This window comes from Babylonia areolata, chromosome 10 (assembly GCF_041734735.1).
Source record: "Babylonia areolata isolate BAREFJ2019XMU chromosome 10, ASM4173473v1, whole genome shotgun sequence".
NCBI classification, from domain to species: Eukaryota; Metazoa; Mollusca; class Gastropoda; order Neogastropoda; family Buccinidae; genus Babylonia; species Babylonia areolata.
This window is the reverse complement of record NC_134885.1, coordinates 5715002-5734892: the sequence shown is the minus strand read 5'-3', so window position 1 is coordinate 5734892 and position 19891 is coordinate 5715002. Positions and strand designations below refer to the sequence as shown.

Here is a 19891-nt window from a genome sequence, read left to right as displayed (position 1 = left end):
CCCACGTCTCTGGGAGAACAAAGGAACAACAGCAAACACACAGACACCCAAATCTCTAGGTGACCAAAAGTTGTGTAAGTGATTCAATGCGAGCCACAGGAAACACACGACTCCCCAAGACACTTTGGAAGAAGGAAAAAGAAAAGGAGTGTGAATGACTAACAGTAAACCACGGTGGTCCTGTCTCACAGACTACACTGAACACCGTGGATTAAACTCTTGTCAGATCACCACACACATATACACACACAGAGAGACACACACACACACAGCAATGGACCCACTGGCAGAGAAACTCAAGGATAGCAGGAGTCCAAGCTTCGAGTCAGTAATAGGATTACACTGCTCTGTAGTCATTGGTAGTGTGTCAAGGTGTGTGTTGCCCGACTTCCCCTAATACCCCTACATTAGCTTCTGAGAGATCAGCTACTTAACAACTGCCAACAGCCTTAAAGCACCCCCCTGTCAGAGGAGCTGGGAGATATGCTCAGTTCTATATATCCTTATTACCTTAACCATGCTGCCTTGTCCGTGAGGTCATGGCAGCACCATTACCAACTGTGTTATGCACTGACCTAGTAATATTGTCCAGAAAAATTAATTATATGTAAATGAAAAATGCATTTCTTAAGCCCACTCTTTCTTCCTCCCTCCCTCATCCTCTCTCTCGCTCTCTCTCCCTCTCTCTTGGTTATTTTGTTATTATTATATTTTTGTTTTTCTTTAGTTCCATTTCCTTGAGTTTTTGTCAGGAAATGATGATTTAAGTGTTTCCAATGATTGCATATTTTCTTGGTTTAAACTGACTGAATGGTTGTGAAAACAAAGACAGTTTTTATTATTTTGAAGCAAAAATATGTGAATTTATGTTGCTGCCCCCTTGTCAAAAGACCTTTCTTGGCAATAACAATAAATAATCCCAGTGTCCAGTCTCTCTCTCTCTCTCTCTCTCTTACATTGTGTGATTATCTTAAAGGCAGAGGGAGGAAAAGGGGACGCAATCTCAGCCTGAGAAGTGTCCTTTAAGATACGTGTTATTGAAACCCATCAGTTTCCATGCGTAAACTCTGGCAGCCCCCTTAAAAATTATGAAAGTGAAGTATGCGTATGGATCTCTTCTTGGTCTGACTGCTCTGTTCTCCTTTACAATGTTCGGGGGTCTTCAGAATGCACCAGTTAATAGTCAGTCGCTAAGTATTTACAGTATTATCACAGACACACTGATTTAATCACCAATTTATATTTCAAAGAAAATTCATACAAAGATCACCAACAAAAAAAATATACAGAAAGAAAACATACATTGCAAGATTTTATGCAGTGAAACAGTTGGAATTTTGATGGGGAATATTCACAAAAAAATGACTTGAACAAAAACTGGCATATAAAAAAAACCAAACAAACAAACAAAAAAACAACAACTTTAAAAACAGATATTTCAAGAAAAAGGCTCCAAAATACGTGTACTTGAGTCTTAAAAGAATCATAAAATAAAATAAAACATTTGTGAACAGTTCGGCAATTATCTCATATCTGCATCACAAGTTTTGTCTGAGCAAGTCCTCAAATTGACCCTTTCACTGCCAGTCAATTTAGAGTGCAAAATTCCCATGTGCTATAAACACAGGAATAGCTGGGGATTCCCCCTGTGATGTGTAGAAGATATGCCCTATCCTACCACCAAACATAAAGAGCAGTAGGTTCATTGATAACAGACCCATGATCTGGTCACCCTTCAGTCACCTAGTTGCTACATAAATGTGAGTTTGGAAGTGAAAGGGTTAAGTGATGATTTTTGGAGGGTAGCCTTTGAAGTGTGCACTTGTTTGATGCAAGGAACTGACGGGCGCAATAGCCGAGTGGTTAAAGCGTTGGACCGTCAATCTGAGGGTCCCAGGTTCGAATCACAGTGACAGCGCCTGGTGGGTAAAGGGTGGAGATTTTTACGATCTCCCAGGTCAACATATGTGCAGACCTGCTAGTGCCTGAACCCCCTTCGTGTGTATATGCAAGCAGAAGATCAAATACGCACGTTAAAGATCCTGTAATCCATGTCAGCGTTCGGTGGGTTATGGAAACAAGAACAAACCCAGCATGCACACCCCCAAAAACGGAGTATGGCTGCCTACATGGCGGGGTAAAAATGGTCATACACGTAAAAGCCCACTCGTGTGCATACGAGTGAACGTGGGAGTTGCAGCCCATGAACACAGAAGAAGAAGAAGATGCAAGGAACTGTTTTATTTTCTTCTAACTTGTTCAAGGGCTGTAACTTCCATGTTCACTCATAAACATGTACATGAGTGGGCTTTTACGTGCAAGACCGTTTTTACACCACCATGTAGACAGGATGTGCATGCTGGGTAGGTTCTTGTTTCCATAACCCACTGAACGCGGACATAAATTACAGGATCTTTAACGTGTATATTTGAGCTTGCTTGTGTATACACACGGAGGGGGTTCAGGCACAAGCAGGTCTGCACAAATATTGACCTGGGAGGTAAAACAAAATCTTCACCATTTACCCACCAGGTGTCGTTACTGAGATTCGAACCAGGGACCCTCAGACTGAAAGTCCAACGCTTTTACCACTCAGCTATTGCGCTCGTCATTTTTATTTCAATCCAATGAAATATATTGCCATACATCAGTCAGACAGAAGAATAATGGAGTCATGGGTGTGAAGGAGTGTTGGCCGAGTGGTGATGGGTTTTCCAAGGGAGCAAGAGAATCGGAGTGTGCAGGATCGAATCCCACACACTCACCAGAATTTTCTCCCCCTCCACTAGACCTTGAGTGGTGGTCTGGACGCTAGTCATTCGGATGAGACAACAAACTGAGGTCCTGTATGCAGCAATCACTTAGTGTATGTAAAATGAACCCAAGGCAACAAACAGGTTGTCCCTGGCAAAATTCTATAGAAAAATCCATTCTGATAATAAAACACCCCCGAGAACAGAGTATGGCTGCCTACATAGTGGGGGTAAAAATGGTCATACACGTAAAAGCTCACTCTTGTACATACGAGTGAACGTGGGAGCTGCAGGCCATGAACGATGAAGAATAATATTAATAAAACACAGAAGGAAGAAAACAAAACAAGGGTGGTTCTGCAGTGTGGTTACACGCTTAAGGAGGAAGGTGGCAGAATGGTTAAGACGCTCAGCTGCCAATACAGAGAGTCCGTGAGGGTGTGGGTTCGAATCCCGCTCTCGCCCTTTCTCCTAAGTTTGACTGGAAAATCAAACTGAGCGTCTAGTCTTTCGGATGAGACGATAAACCGAGGTCCCGTGTGCAGCACGCACTTGGCGCACTGAAAAAGAACCCATGGCAACGAGAGTGTTGTCCTCTGGCGAAATTACGTAAAATGAAATCCACTTTCATAGGTACACAAATATGTAAGCATGCACTCAAGGCCTGACTAAGCGCGTTGGGTTATGCTGCTGGTCAGGCATCTGCTCAACAGATGTGGTGTAGCGTGTATGGATTTGTCCGAACGCAGTGACGCCTCCTTGAGAAAGTGAAACTGAAACTGAATACACGCTATCCCCAGGGACAGCAGCACAAATTTCACATAGAGAAATGTGCTGTGACAAAAAAATAATACAATGCAATGCAATGCAATGCAAAGCAATGCTGTCATCCAGCCTCTAAACCAACACTGCCTTCCTGCAACCACCCCCATCGTCCCAGCCTCTATCCGTAAGCCCAGTGCTTTCATAGTCACCTCCTGCTCTGCGGGGATCCTTCGCTCCCTTCTTTCATATTGATTTTCTCCCCTTGATTGGACACCAGCCATGAATTCACTGCGAGTTCTTTTGTGTTGCTGGGTTTGATGAAAATAATATGTCACTGCTCTGGGGAGTATTAGTTACTGTGGACTTCCAGTCTGGAAGGTTAGCTCCCTCAGTCCGGCCTTGGATCTATAGATCTATAATAGGCTTGAAAAGTGTCGCCACCATACTAAAATCAGTCAATGATAAGCTTTGAAAAGTGCTATAGCATGCTAAAATCGGGGCTTGAAAATTGCCACTGGTATGCTAAAAACCAGTCTTTGATAAGTCCTGAAAACTGTCAACAGTATGCTGTAACCAGTCAATGGTAAGCCTCAAAAAGTGACACTAGTATGTTAAAATCAGTCAATGACATGCCTTGAAAAGTGTCACTAGTATGCTAAATCCTGTCAATGACAAGTCTTTAAAAGTGTTACCAGTATGCTAAAATAAGTCAATAGTATTCATAAGCCTTGAAAGTGTCCTTTGTATGCTACAATCAGTCAAGTGATAAGTCTTGAAAAGTGTCACCAGTATGCTAAAATCAGTCAATGGTATTAATAAGCCTTGAAAAGTGTCCTTAGTATGCTACAATCAGTCAATAATAAGCCTCGAAAAGTGTCACAGCTATGCTAAAATCAGTTAAAGATACACCTTGAAAAGTGTCACCGCTATGCTAAAATATATCAATGATACATTAACCTTGAAAAGTGTCTCTGCTAAACTAAAATCAGTCAAAATTGCACAGTGCTGATTAGAACCACTACTGTGGTGGGGTAATGTGTGTGTGGTGCTTGGACACAACAGTTCACCACTGGTCATTCCTTGCTGACATGTTATACAACTGAATGAATTGCTTTTGATGGTTTGGATGATAAAGAGGGGGAAAAAAAAGGGCAATAATGATAACCATTCATTATAAAAACAGCATCAGTGCAGAAGCAGAAGCAACTATGGAAACAACATTATATGCAACAACAACAGCAACAACAACAACAGCAGCAGCAACAACAAAACAGAAAAGTGCTACAGTGTGTGTGTGTGTGTGTGTGTGTGTGTGTGTGTGTGTGTGTGTGTGTGCTGCGTGTGTGTGTAGCGTGAAGATAATCATTATTATCACAATGAAAGCACCAATCAGACCGCCTTTGATCTAACCCACAACCAGCAAGCATGCTAATCCACATCAGAAAACATCAGTGCAGTCGGCGATGCGAGTCTCACCATTTCCAGTGGGTCATTTTCAAAGACACAGCTGACGGTGCAAGGTGCGGCCTGATAAATAAATCGATCCTGGAAGCCTGACTGATTGTTCTGGTATCTTGTTTGTGAGGTGCTTGCTTTCTCCTTCACTGAATCTGTCCTCCCTATGACAATTGATTAACTCACTCAGTACGGCCAGTCCTCTCTTCTCCTCTACACAGACCCCTCGGATGTCCAGTGGGTGTCTGAACGACCCAACCTTTAGTTTCCGTCGTCAGAATTGTGGTATTCTTTGTCAACATTCACTTCTTCAGTATAAGAGCCTTCCGCTTGCAATATTTTGATGATGGTAACTGGGGTGAAATGCTGTTAACGTCGTCTCTTTCGCCGTTTGTATGGAGAGAGTTAAGAAATGGTTGGCCACTCCTTCACTGACAACATCTTCCCTCCACATATCCTCTGCTCTCTCAGAATGGTTAAGATACTCCTCAGCCAATACAGTGTCTGAGGAACTGGGTTTGATTCCTGCTTTTGCCCTTTGTCCCAAATTTGACTGGAAAATAAAACTGAGCATCTGGCCATTCAGATGAGACAATAAACCAATACCTACTTCCGGGACGTTATCGGCCGTAGCTACTTTCGTTTTCTCCGCATAGGCGGATAGTAGTTTGCACAGGACAGGAATGTCAGACCCCTGCCGGTGTCTGCACTAGTGGGTCACGGTTAAGTATGTGTAATTAAATCCCATGTTCAGCATGCATTTGATGCACTGGAAAAGAACCCATGGCAACAAAAAGGTTGTCCTCAGGCAAAATTCTGTAAAAAAAAATCTACTTTGATAGGAACACAAATACACAGGCAAGCAATCAAGGCATGACTAAGCATGTTGGTCAAGCATCTGCCAAGCAGATATGGTGTAGCGTTTATGGATTTGCCTGAATGCAGTGACGTCTCCTTAAGAAACTGAAACCAAAACTGATTGATTCTCTACCTTCAACTACCATTTCCATCTTTGCACTGACTCATTAACTGAACCAGTGACACGATGCGGACTGGTGGCCTAGTGGTAATGCATCTGCCTAGGATGCGAGAGAATCTGAGTGCACGGGATCAAATCCCACATTCTACAGTATTTTCTCCCCTTCTCAGAGAGAGAGAGAGAGAGACAGAGACAGACAGACAGACAGACAGACGAACAAGTAGAAGCATTTTGAAGAAAAAACTAGACCTAGATTCAAAAATGCCATTCAAAATAGATTATTGGTCTTCCACATGACATACCACATGTACACAAACAGCACGTGTGCACACAAACACCCAAATAAACAATTAGGCACAGAGAGAGAGAGAGTATGGTCAATATCTTAAAACATCTGTACAGTATTAAAAAAAAAAAGCCACTCACCTGTGAAGTAACCATAATGCTGAAGGTGTTTCTTCATGAAACTTTCATATGGATTCTGTAGAGAGAAAAAAGAGAACACTTTAGAATTAAATTATCATGAGTTTCGGTAATAACAAATCTAATGCAAAATATAAAATTTCAACAGAAACAAAGATATGATTATCACCAAAGAAAAAAAAATTGTATGAATATATGACAATTAATTTGTTTTTTCTTGTGTGAGTACTGAGTCTGCACACACAAATGTGTTTGAATGTGTGTGTGTGTGTGTGTGTGTGTGTGTGTGTGTGTGTGTGCATGTAATTGTGTGTGTGATTGTGTCTGTGTGCATGAGTGTATTTTGTATGTGAGTGTGTGTGCATGCGTGTGCGCGCGCACAAACTGAAATACAGCAAACAAACAAAATACAGTAAATTGAAAACAATGTCTGGTTGTTTGAACCAGTCAGGAACTATAGACTCTCACCTAGTCTGGCTCTATAACTAAGTAATTATTGTCTGTCATGATATATATATATATATATGTTTGTTTGTTTTTTCATTTTCTATGTATTTTCTTTATTTCTTGCATTTCTTTATGAATTTATATGCATAAGAACAATGTTAACGTAAAATTTTAAAAAAAGAAGAAGAAAAAGAAGTTAAACAGTATTCATTGTCATCAGCGTGGGGCTCAGTACAGGCAGTGTCCTGTGGATGTTGAATGAGAACAGGCACCACCGAGCACCAGCCAGGTGACTCAGCAATGGTGTTCACTGGTGTGTGGCCTCACTTTGACCCACATTGATTGCTCTCTGTGGACTGGCAGCACTGAGATTGTGCCAGAATTAGTCCAGCACTGAGTGAGGAATTTGGGATGGGCAGTGTCAGAGTAGTGCCAATGGAATGGTGCAGAAGATGGGGACAGTTAAAAAAAAAAAAAATCAGGAAAAGTTCTGCCAATCTGGGTCAATGATAAAAAATGGTGGGCAAAGTAACTGATTGATCATAGTTTTGTTTTGATCACTTTGACACTGAAGTTGCCAACAGCATTGGAAGTCAATACCCAGGTATCAAAACTGAGTGAATGACAAACTGGTTGATCCCAATTTAAACTCAGCTAGAGCCCCACACCCATTCACACCATTCAACCTCACCCTCAAAGTGCCTTCAAACATTGGTCTAAAAGATGATAGTCTTTGTATATGATTTTATCGTTTGGCTTGACTATTAAAATCTGGTAAGTGCGGACAATCAGAATTTCTTATGTTGAATTAGCTTATCTTACACTGACACGGATTCCCAACTGTGACTGATTTGAGTTTGTCCACTACTATCTGATCCCTGTACACTCAGCGACAGACTCAGTCATGTTCAGCTACTGGCAATATTTCCAACTACTGTTGACGACTGAGAACTATAAATATATCAGTTAACATACTAGTCTGACACAGCACAATATATATATATATATTTTTTTTTTTTTTTTTTTCAGCAGGACTAAGAAACAGATTCAAAATGGTGGTGTAGACAGATCTGGTCTTTGTTGGTCCTGATAATCTTCAATGGCTTTTGTGAAACTGAGGTGTCACACACACACACACACACATCCACCCACACAATCTCGTTGGGGGCATAATGATTTATGTTTGAACTGAATTTATTATTGAATAAAGAAAAGCCATTGTCTTTCTTATTATATTTCCCTCAATAAATTAAATATGTTCAATTTTGAAAATTGTATCAAATTCTCCCTCACACACACACATTCACACACCTGTACCACCACCACCACAGCAACTTTCAATTGACTCTTAAGAAAATAGACTGAAAGTGCCAATATTCATCAGCATCAACAACCGGTTACTATCAGCAGAAGCGGAAGAAGGTTTGGGGCAGGAGGCGTACAGGAATGCAAGTGGGACTGTCGGACTTACAAGGGCCAGCTCCTGGTCACTGTTGTTACCCTCCTCTGGCGGCCACATCTTTGGAAACTTCTGACACGTGCTGTGACTTTATAACTGTTCCAGCTGCTGTTTATATCCTACAACCTACACGATACTCTTGGACTCATCGTCACAGCGATGCAAGGGAGAAAACACAAGTGGATAGTCACTGTTCGAGTCAACCAACATTGACGGTAATTTTCAGGTGCCCGTTATCATTATCATTCATATCGTATTTTGAAACAAAGTGAACCTAAGAACAGTCATGAAAAACGAAAGGAAAAAAATGTTCGATGTTCTGAAATAGACTAACTAAAATATTAACATATTTGAAATATTTCTATCTCAACAGAAAACTTAGCAAAACAAAATAAAGTTTTGGAGAGCCATGTTGAGACGGCAAATAACGCAAAAAGACGCCAAGTATTTATCCGATCATAAACTGTAGTTCTGAATCTAGATCGATTTAAAGATATAATCTCCCCTTGAAATCAATTCGGCAAGTTTGGCAACTAGTGTGTTTTGGGGTGTGTGAGTGGTGTGCATAGAGATAAAGAAACATTTGATACACATTTATTCACAATATTTACAATAACACACAGGGCGTAGTGATTCAAAGTTGCCAGCCAGTCTGGAGTAAATAAAAGTAGGACAGGTGGTTGTGCAGAAACGGAACAAGGCAAAAAGTGTGAATCTTTTTCTTTTCTTTCTTTCTTTTTTTATGAATAAGTACGATTTAATTTGATGTATATAACAAAAACGGAACAATTTAATGACATTAAACAAATCGAACAGGCCCCCTTTAAAAAAAATGTCATTACTGTTATACGTTTTACCGAAATTCTCTCGAAACACATCTTCACGTTTTCTTTCTCCGCACACAGCAACACAACACCGTGCAATGTGAGCAAAACTAAACAGTGAAAAGATCGTATTCATATCATATGTATTTAATTGAATAAATTAAATGTATATTGTCATCATAATTAGAATATGTGGAAAGAACTGATTTTTTTTCTTTCTATTTTGAAACCAGATTTGATTCGACAAAAATTTATTCCAGAGAAAATGAATATGACAGTGCAATGTCAATCATAAGAGTATAACTAACCCGTGAAAGATCGCATTTAATAACAATATGAAATAATGCAATTTCAAAATAAATTTGAATGAATAAACAAAACATTATCATTATAAACGGGATGTGTGGAAAGAACTGATTTTTTTTTCTATTTTGAAACCAAATTTGATAACTACAAAATTTATCATTATATAAAAAAAAAAAATTGTTAGATTTTACCCCGTCCCTCCTCCACCCTCCTCACCTGTCACAGAGAGAGAGAGAGAGAGAGAGAGAGAGAGAGAGAGAGAGATGTTGCTTTATATATATATATATATATATTATTATTATTTTATGGGCATAAATTGTTAATACGGTGTGCAAAAAAAGGAGAAAAAAAAAGAAAAGAAAAGAAGACATAAATCACTTATCCAGCCTCTTCTTTTTTTCTATCTGCATTTGTCTTATTCTTTATAAATAAAATGAAATAAAACAGAATGAAAAAAAAGTCAATGTACTGGTTTGAGAATAACTGTCTGACTTATCTTTCCTTTCCTTTCCTTTTGTCCCGTGACCCACCGGGTCGTGGGGGGGACACAAGGGATGCAGCGGACGTCACTCTCCTCCAGCCTGGTCTGCTCTCGGCCTCTGACACCAGCTCTGGCATCTTCAGATGAGTCCAGGTCTTGACGTCATCTGTCCAGCTTCTCCTTGGTCTTCCCCTCTTTCTTCCGCCCTCCATGGTGCCCTGCAGGATGGTCTTGCACAGGGTGTTGTGGCAGCTCACTTGGCCAAACCAGGCCAGCTTCCTCCTTTTGATGGTGGCCAGGAGGGGTTCTTGATGTCCAGCAAAGGCTTCGACTTTGCTCCGGACACAGTCGTTGGTCTTGTGTTCAACCCATGAGATGCGGAGCATCTTTCAGTAGCATTTCATCTCAAATGCTTGGATCCTCTTTTCAAGCTCGGCTGACAGTGTCTAGCTTTCGCATCCATACAGGAGAATGGCGAGCACAAAGGATCTGTACAGTTTGAGTTTGATGGCAAGGGAAATGCTCCTGCTCCTCCTGATCTTGTCCAGTTCTGCCATCGCTGATGTTGATGTTGCGAGGCGGATCTTCAGTTCTGTGTTCGACCTGCCGTCCTTTGTAAGTGTTGCTCCCAAGTACTTGAAGGCTTCCACCTTTTCAAGTTCCTGGCCATTCATGGTGATGCTGGCGTGGGCGTTGGTGTTACTGTTGTATCTTTATGAAGTGAAAATTGCAATCCATGGAAGGCATTTGTTCCTTTCTTTCTTTCCTGCTTTCTTTTCTTCTTCTTTTATGTCTTTTTTTCTGCCCCATCAACTGCACCGTTTCAGTGGCATTACTCCCATGCCGCTCATTTAGATTCCCCCATACACGGCCACACCCGGGTTTGTCCGTCACAGTTCCAGCGTCGGCAGTCCGCAGGGAACCAACGATGTTAGGTGACCAGGAGGCCACACACCAGAAGAGACCCTGCACTGCTGCTGAGTCACTTCGGTTGTGTTCAGTGGTGCCTGTTCTGATTTAACGTACTTAGGACACCACCTACTAAGCCCCCTACTAACAACAATAATGGCTTAGTCACGGAGCCACACTGAGTGAGCGTCCCTCCCAGAGTGGAGACCGCCACCACGTCCCTCAAACAACAGCCCCCCCATGAATCTGCTGACACTGAACACATTGACAGGACTCACCCCAAGCACAGAAGTGGTGGGGTATCGAAACTGAGGTCACCATGAGAGCAGGGCATGAAAGGCCACAGACTTTAAGACTGTATTGTTTATATTGATGATGATGAAGGAGGAGGAGGATGACGATGACGGTTTTGCTATGGAGGTCCATTTTGGTTTGGGACTGCGTGACAAGGCTGTACTCTACACTTCCTGTCATAATGATATCCTGGCATTAACCAGGCCCGAGAGATACAGACACTTCTTTCTTTCTCTCTTATCTTCCCGCATTCTTTTTTCTTTTCTTTCTTTCCCTCTTCCCTTTCTACCTTCTCACAAATGCTAACCACCAACGTAAGCTAACAAACTCTTGCCACATATGAAAGTTGCCAACAATTGTTAGCATTTGAATGTTAGCTCACATATATGTTAACCACAAACGTTAGTTATGAATGTTAGCCACGAATGTTCACTAGCAAACGTTAGGTACAAATGTAAGCTTGTAAATGTTAAGTTTGTGAATGTTAGCCGATGAATGTCAGCTTTTACAAACATGCTTTTGATAGTAAACCATAAACATTAACCATGAACATTAGCTCATGAACGCTACCTCACAAAAGGTTGTTGTGGGTTTGTTTTTTTGTGTGTGTTTATTTCAGTTAATGTTAGCCTTTTAATGTTAGCTGGCAAATGTCACAATTATAAACATTACCTTACAAATGCTATGTTATTAATGTTATCTTGGACACATTATCCTCCTATGGACAGTGGGTGATAATAAAGTTGACAGCAAAGTTGGCTGTAAAGTTGACACAGGACAGAAGACAGTAAAGCTGAGATATAAAGTCATTTTCTCTTTTTCACACACACACACACACACATGCACACACACAATGTAAACATATACAAGCACATGCACATGTGCAATGGCAGATCCCTTTGTCTCTCTCTACTGACATTAATCACTTATTGAAGTTATCAAGTCACCTCTTACATTTGTGTTACTTATCACAGAAAAGCAAAAAAAAAAAAAGAAGAAAAAAAAGTCTGATCCGAGTGGGTTGAAAATTAATGCCAGTCTTTTTGTTATGAAATAATTGTCCACATATGGAGTTGGTTCATTTCTTTTGTCTGTCTGTCAGTTTTCATAGACATGTCTTTTCTATACACTGAAGTCATATTCTAAAATCTACTGTTTTCAATGTGTAAGATCTGTCTAAACGAATAGTTTCCATAGTACATTTGGACTGAAGCCCCATTACCCAGAATAAATTTGCTGCTTCTGGCAGATGTGTACATCAAAATGACTTCCTAGGAAGTTTCAATTTGAAAAAAAAAGACCGTTATTGATCAGTATGTCAACATGTCAAATAAAAATGCTACATTTTGTGAATAAGAAAATTTAATAAGAATGTAACTGTAACCTGACTATGGAAATATTTTTGGCTTCTTTGTAAATAAGAGGTCAACAGAGATGGCATTTCCAGAGAAAACTTAGTTTTTAAAGTTTACCATGGACACACACACACACACACACACACACACTGAATTTGTCCCCATTTTAAGCCAAATAAGATGTCAACAGAGATGGTATTTCCAGAGAAAACTTATTCATTAAAGTTTATCTTGGACACACACACACACACACCAAAAAACACAGCTATTCCATCAATTCTTGTTGTGCCACAAATGCACCCGGGTTGTGACTGTCTCAGAACACTCAAACCAGCCTGGATCAGTATTAGGGAGCTGGTTTAGTTCCACATGGTTCTGTGGAAAAAAAAAAAAAACTGTCTAAGAACAACACTGTGGAGTGGTGGCCTAGTGGTAACGCATCTGCCCAGAAAACAAGAGAATCTGAGTACACAAGTTTGAATCTCACACAGGCAAGGTTGTTTTTTTTTCTCCCTCCATTAGACTTTAAGTGGTGGTCTGGGCCTAGTCCTTTGCTTCAGATGGTAAACTGAGGTTCTGTGTGTAGCATGCACTGAGTGCAAGTATAAGATCCCATGGCATTAAAAAAAAAAGAAAAAAGTTGTCCCTGGCAAAATTCTGTAGAGAGATTCACTTTGGAAGTAAAGCAAACACACTTGCAGGCAGACCAAAGGAAACAAAACACAGGTGGTACTGCATTGTAGCGAAACGCTTTCCCTGGGGAAAGCAACCAAAATTTCACATTGAGGAATCTGTTGTGACAAGAAATACTGTAAAAACAACAACAAAAACAAAACAAAATATTGTCCAGGCTTGTATGAGTCACATGATTTATTTTCAGAGAAACAGACACACAGTGTCACAACATTTGGTTCAAGAGAACATCAGATTCACACTGAATAGAACACATAGACACAGGGATGTACATGTAGATCCACAACACTCACTTTTGCCACTTCCAGCTGCACGCATTCTCACATAATTATGTGCAACAGTGTGATGTGCTGCTGAAAACTGTGCAAGACCTCATAACATGAGTGCAGCAGTAAAGACACTTGATCAAGATGAGATTTATTGTCCTCTGTTACATGTTAGTGTATGTGTGTGTGTGTGTAGATTGCTAGTCACATTTTAGAGTGCATACGTAACACTCATGTAATGTGGTATGTATAAAACCATGTGTTTCGGAAAGCACCTACAGCATATTCCTGGATAGAGTGCTACATCAATATCCATTATCATTCTCATTATTATGTTACCTCATTAATGTGACAACAAGACCACGCTGTTCTGTGAGTCCTGCACTACATTCTGCAACTGGTCATGTCACTGAACTGGTGCTTTGTGGTACTCGGAATACTGTGCACTGAATACCTGGGAAATAAATACATTTGTCATTCCCTCGTTCCCGAGATGCTGTGCATTGAATACCTGGGAAATAATTACATTTTTCATTCCCTCGTTCCCGAGATGCTGTGTATTGAATACCTGGGAAATAATTACATTTTTCATTCCCTTGTTCCCGAGATGCTGTGCATTGAATACCTGGGAAATAATTACGTTTTTCATTCCGTTGTATCAGAGATGCTGTGAATTGAATTACTGGGAAACAATTACACTTTTCATTCTTTTGTATCAGAGTTATTGCATGTGGGTGAAAAGTGAGTGTGACAGCGCTTTGATTTGTCTCTGCACAAAATGCAGTGCTATACAAATAGATTTATTATTATTATATTTTTCAAAGTACAGGTTTCTTTGTGCAGGGGAAACTGAGTTGGTGAGCTGACAGTGAATGGGAGCCCCAATGTACACAAAATATTACAATATGTGCATAATATATATAAATGAAGTGTACAGAGTATGAAACGTTTAATATGCTATTGTCCACAACATGCATTTGATACAAGAAAGTCTTCAGAGCAAATATCAAAACAATAATACAGTTTTCATACATATGATGATGTATCATTAATTGTATGTGCAGGAATTATATGAGCATGTTAAATGCGAAGCATCATAATTAATGACTAACTGCACACACACACACACACACACATATGAATGTAAGAATGTTTCATGAGCATTTTTCTTGTTGCTGCATCCATTCACACACAAACACACACACACTTCTTTCTCTCTGTCACTCTCTTACAACCTTAAAACCATACAAATCAAAGACATCAATGCTAAAACAGTGAAATAAGATCTTAAGAATCTTCAGATCTTGGCATCACTCCAGTGAACAACTGCAAAACGTACAGTGCTTTTCTTTGCACATTAGTGAACCATGTTTCTACAGATCCACATAAACTGTGAAAGAGAATTCTTTCAGATTAAAACAAACATGTTCCTCTGTTCATGGCAGTACAGGTCCAAACAAAACTGACATGTGTATATTATAAATGTTTAGGATCATAATACACAGATTAAAAATCAAAATTTTCATTAGATAATTCTTACAAATGCAACCAAATTGATTCCTCTGTTCATGTTCAGAAAATTCCAAACATGTTTTCCACATGTATAAAAATACAAAGGTTTTCAATCATGTGACACATTGACAAAAACTAGTTAAAACAGAAACAAACAAAAAAAAAAAGAGTTTTCAATTACTATCTCAATCAAAAATCATTTTTCAATTATGGTTTCATTCAAAAATCAGTTTTCAATGATAATTTTAGTTTTCCATCTTTCATATCTGAAGACTTGAGATCAGTTTCAGCAAAGCATCTTTTAATGCTTTCCTTTTGTGTGTATTTTAGTGATTCTGTTTCTTGCATGTTAAGGAAATTCAGATCAATACAAAGCCGGGCTTTCTTCCTTACCCTGTCTACAAAAATCACATTTCTTTCTCTAAAGACAGTGCACCTGGCATTATGCATATACATACACTTATATATGAAGGAAGACATGCAAGCATGCAACACAGTACTGTAAATCACAACACCGACACGTTGGAACAAATACATACAAAAATATGACAAGTGGAATAATGATAACAATGGATATATATATATTTGACACCATGTCATTCCGTCTAACAGTAACAGACCCTGCATGATCAAAGCCCATCAATGCCCTGAAAATAAGAAAACAAAACGAATCGGAAAAAAAACCCCATTACACATTACTGCCGACTCTCAGTTTGCTGAACAAACTAGCGTCAGTGAACATTAGAGATTTCAATGTTCTGGATACACCATTATTTCCTTGGAAAAAGGCACACCTTTCCCTCATCATATATATATATATATATATATATATATATATATATATATATATATACATGTAAAGAGAGAGAGACACACACACACACACATACACTGTCATACAAGTTTGACAGACTGAAGGAAGACACTATAAATAAAACACACACAAGCACCACCCAACTCATCTCATACTGAATACGCACACACACACAAACACAACACGCACTGTACACACACGTGCACGCACGCACACACACACACACAAACACATCACACACATAAACACAACACACACACAATCCAATGAATTTTGAGGAACAAACTGAGATGCCGTACAAATGAGGATCAAGCAGACAGAAAAAGGCCTTTCCAGCCAACATAGGTTGTTGGTCACCGATACATCAAGAAGACAGGGACATGAAGGGGTAGATGCAAGGCAACACATTACTATCAGCTGCTGACAGATAGAAATGTACATATCTATCTATCTGTCTATCTATCTATATGTACACACACACACACAACATATATATATAGATAGATAGAGACAGAGAGAGAGAGAGATCTATCTAGACAGACAGACAGATAGATAGAGATATATAGTAGCGGAGGAAAACAAGTGTAGGTAACAGCTAAACAACCCTTCTGTTACCTAAAAATAACTTTGCAAAGATAGAAAAGAGAAATGAAGAAATAACAATAGAAATCCTTCAAAGACTGCTGTTGGGGGCCATTTGGATTCTCTCTGATGGAGACGGCCTATTGTATGCCTTACTGCCTGAACCCCCTTTGTGTGTATCTATCGCATGCAGAAGATAAAATATGCATGTTAAACATCCCGCAATCCACGTCAGCGTTTGGTGGGTTACGGAAACAAGAACATACCTTGCATGCACCCTCCCTGCTCCTGAATACAGAGTATGACTGTCTACATGGTGGGGATGAAAACAGTCATACACATAAAATCCCACTCACCCATACAAGTGAACATGGGAATCGCAGCCCACGAACAAAGAAGAAAGCAGAGGAAGAGAAAAACAACGTTAAAAGCTCCGTTAAAACATTATAAAACAAGAGAGGCAAGGCCTTCAAGACTCACTTGTGATACACTTAGAATCCAAGCTTTTTATGTATTGAGTATAATTTCAAAATGTAATGTTTAAGATGAGAAAGATCAGTTTAAAGCAAATTAAGTCCCCTAGCATTAAGTAATTTCCTTTTTTTACTATCTGCACCAAAACGTTTGCAAAATAAATAAAACTTCCATGCTTAGCAAAAGAAGTTCCTGTTTGAACAAAAAAATGATAATAATGACTGCTCTTCTTGTTTGTTGGGTCAGAATATCAGATCAAAGTGCCAAGTTTAGAGAATACAAAAAATATAAATATAACAGTAAATGCAGTTTGCATATAATTAGGCTTCTTTTTTTTCTTTCTTTTTTTTGTGCCCATCCCAGAGGTGCAATATTGTTTTAAACAAGATGACTGGAAAGAACTTAATTTTTCCTATTTTTAATGTGTAATTTGGTGTCAACTGACAAAGTATTTGCAAAGAAAATGTCAATGTTAAAGTTTACCACGGACACACACACACACAGACGACCAAACACCGGGTTAAAACATAGACTCACTTTGTTTACACAAGTGAGTCAAAAAAGTCCAGTTCACCCACATCCAGCCCACTCTTGTCTGGTTCCCTTGCTCAATGCCTTGGTGAACCTGCACACTCCAAAGACAGCCAACAGCTACATCTTGGGACTGGGCTTGAAATGGGCATCAATCAATTATTGGAAACGACACCCATAAGTTTCAGTTTCAGTTTCTCAAGGAGACGTCACTGCATTCAGACAAATGTCTGTGAGGGTCTGGGTTCCAGTCCTGCTCTTGCCCTTTCTTCTAGGTTTGACTGGAAAATCAAACTGAGCGTCTAATCGTTTGGATGAGACGATAAAAAACCCATATGCAGCACACACTTGGCGCACTGAAAAAGAACCCTTGGCAACGAGAGTGTTATCCTCTGGCGAAATTCTGTTGAAGAAATCCACTCTGATAGGTACACAAATACATATGCATGCACTCAAGGCCTGACTAAGTGCGTTGAGTTATGCTGCTGGTCAGGCATCGGATGTGGTATAGTAAAAGTACCCATGTCTTACTGATCTCAGCTGTATTCAAACAGGTGAGGAACAGGTACACATCAAGTCACTCCATTTTATCATGCTGTGCGCCGAATGCCCACAAGCTGAAAACTGAAATGGGGATTCTATCTTTTTTCACACGTGTGAGTGTGTGTGTGTAATCATGGACATTTCACTGCAGCTGGAAACCCAGCTTACAGATCTTGCCTTTCTTTTCCCCAAAGCAACTGTTTTCCGTTCTCCCACCCCCCCCCCCCCCTTTTTTTTTCTAAGGGCTTTGTGTGTGGGTTAAACATGCCCCACACCCCACCAGTCCCAAAGAAGCCATTTTCAATAAATAGTGTGCAAGTAAAATGGAAGGAAAGACTTTTGGCAACATGAAGTGAGATTTTCTCTCAGGTACACACATACACTTGCACACACACACACTTACACAATCACACATGCTATCATACACACACACACAATCTTACACATGCACGCGCGCACACACACACACACACACACAAACACACACACCTAAACACTTAATCATACGCACACACACACACACACACACATCGTAATTAAAAAAAAAAAAAAAAGTAACCCTTGCTGATGCCACTCTTCCACACTCCCAGAAGCTTTCCCTGCACTCAGACTCTGCCAGTCCTGATGACGCTGACACATGCTGCTGACATCAACAGACCTCTCCCCATCCCTCCCTGCCCCCCACACCCCTCCCTCCCCTACACACCTCCCTCCCCCGCCATCTCGTCACTTCAGTCTGTACAATTGACAAGTGATAAGAGAATTCTAAAACCCCTCTTGCAGTCAAGTCAACACTATGCACAGAGCTATATGGTCCACTGATAAAATGCAGATGGCTGTTCAATGAATGTACAACACTTCACTCGATCAGTTCACATTATGCACAGAGCTATACAGTGAACGTAAAACCCTTCATTCAATCAATTCACATTATGCACAGAGCTATACAGTTCATTGACAAAATGCACAGAGTTGTTCAGTGAATGTATAACCACCTTTCATTCAATCAATTCACATTATGCACAGAACTTTTCAGTGCATATGAATTCATCACAAACATGATTGTGCAAAAAAAAAAAAAAAAAAAAAAAAATCAGTGCATTGACATTCATGTCATAATATATATGCACAACCAGTCAGTGTTATAAATTAGCATGATGAACACATTCATGGAGTGACGACAACTGTGGGAGCACCCCACATGTTATACATATCCATTGATCCATTCCAAGCAGTTGCATGACCTGCAATTAAGTCAACACAGTCACACCAACCGTCCACCCCAATCTCTCCACACTTTCATCATTGACGCATTAACACATCAGCCATCCACCTCAATCTGGCCACCCTTTTACCATCAACATACTATCACACCAACCATCCATCCCATTCTCTCCACCCTTTTATCATCAACACACTAGCACATCAACCATCCACCCCAATCTGCCCACCCTTTTATCATCAAAACACTATCACACCAACCATCCACCCCAATCTCTCCACCCTTTTATCATCAAAACACCACCTTTCCACTGGCGACAATGGCACAGCAGGTACACGCAGATCTTTCACAATGCAAGTGGAATTACTCTGTGAACCATGTGTAAGTAATAACAATTTGTTCATAAACAAGCAATCTTTCCAAATGGTCCACGTCAATTGACCGCCAGAGCTCAGTAAACTTCTAATGACACGCACTTATAACCACTAAATCAAAACAAACCTGTCCCCACTGCTTTCAAATGCAAGTCAAAATCATGATTTCAAAACACAGACACCACAGGCATAAACCATCTGACCCAATTCCAGCTAAAAAAGGTGAAAATCAGAGCCGACCCATGACGGGTGCAATAGCCGAGTGGTTAAAGCGTTGGACTTTCAATCTGAAGGTCCCGGGTTCGAATCACGGTGACGGCGCCTGGTAGGTAAAGGGTGGAGATTTTTATGATCTCCCGGGTCAACATATGTGCAGACCTGCCCCTGCCTGAACCCCCTTCGTGTGTATACGCGAGCAGAAGATCAAGTA

The 19891-nt window shown here is 40.1% G+C and overlaps 1 protein-coding gene across 1 annotated transcript in view; it reads right to left on the bottom strand.

Annotated features, from left to right (window-relative positions):
• The window catches only part of LOC143286741 (uncharacterized), a 148351-nt gene extending 139658 nt beyond the window's left edge, over positions 1-8693 (bottom strand). Inside the window, exons 1-2 of the mRNA XM_076594463.1 lie at positions 8294-8693; positions 6379-6433 (exon numbers count right to left, since the gene is read on the bottom strand). Of these exons, the coding sequence (XP_076450578.1) occupies positions 6379-6433; positions 8294-8341 (103 nt within the window). The 5' untranslated portion in view covers positions 8342-8693. The remainder of the gene's footprint in view (positions 1-6378; positions 6434-8293) is intronic.
• Positions 8694-19891: the final 11198 nt, after the last annotated feature.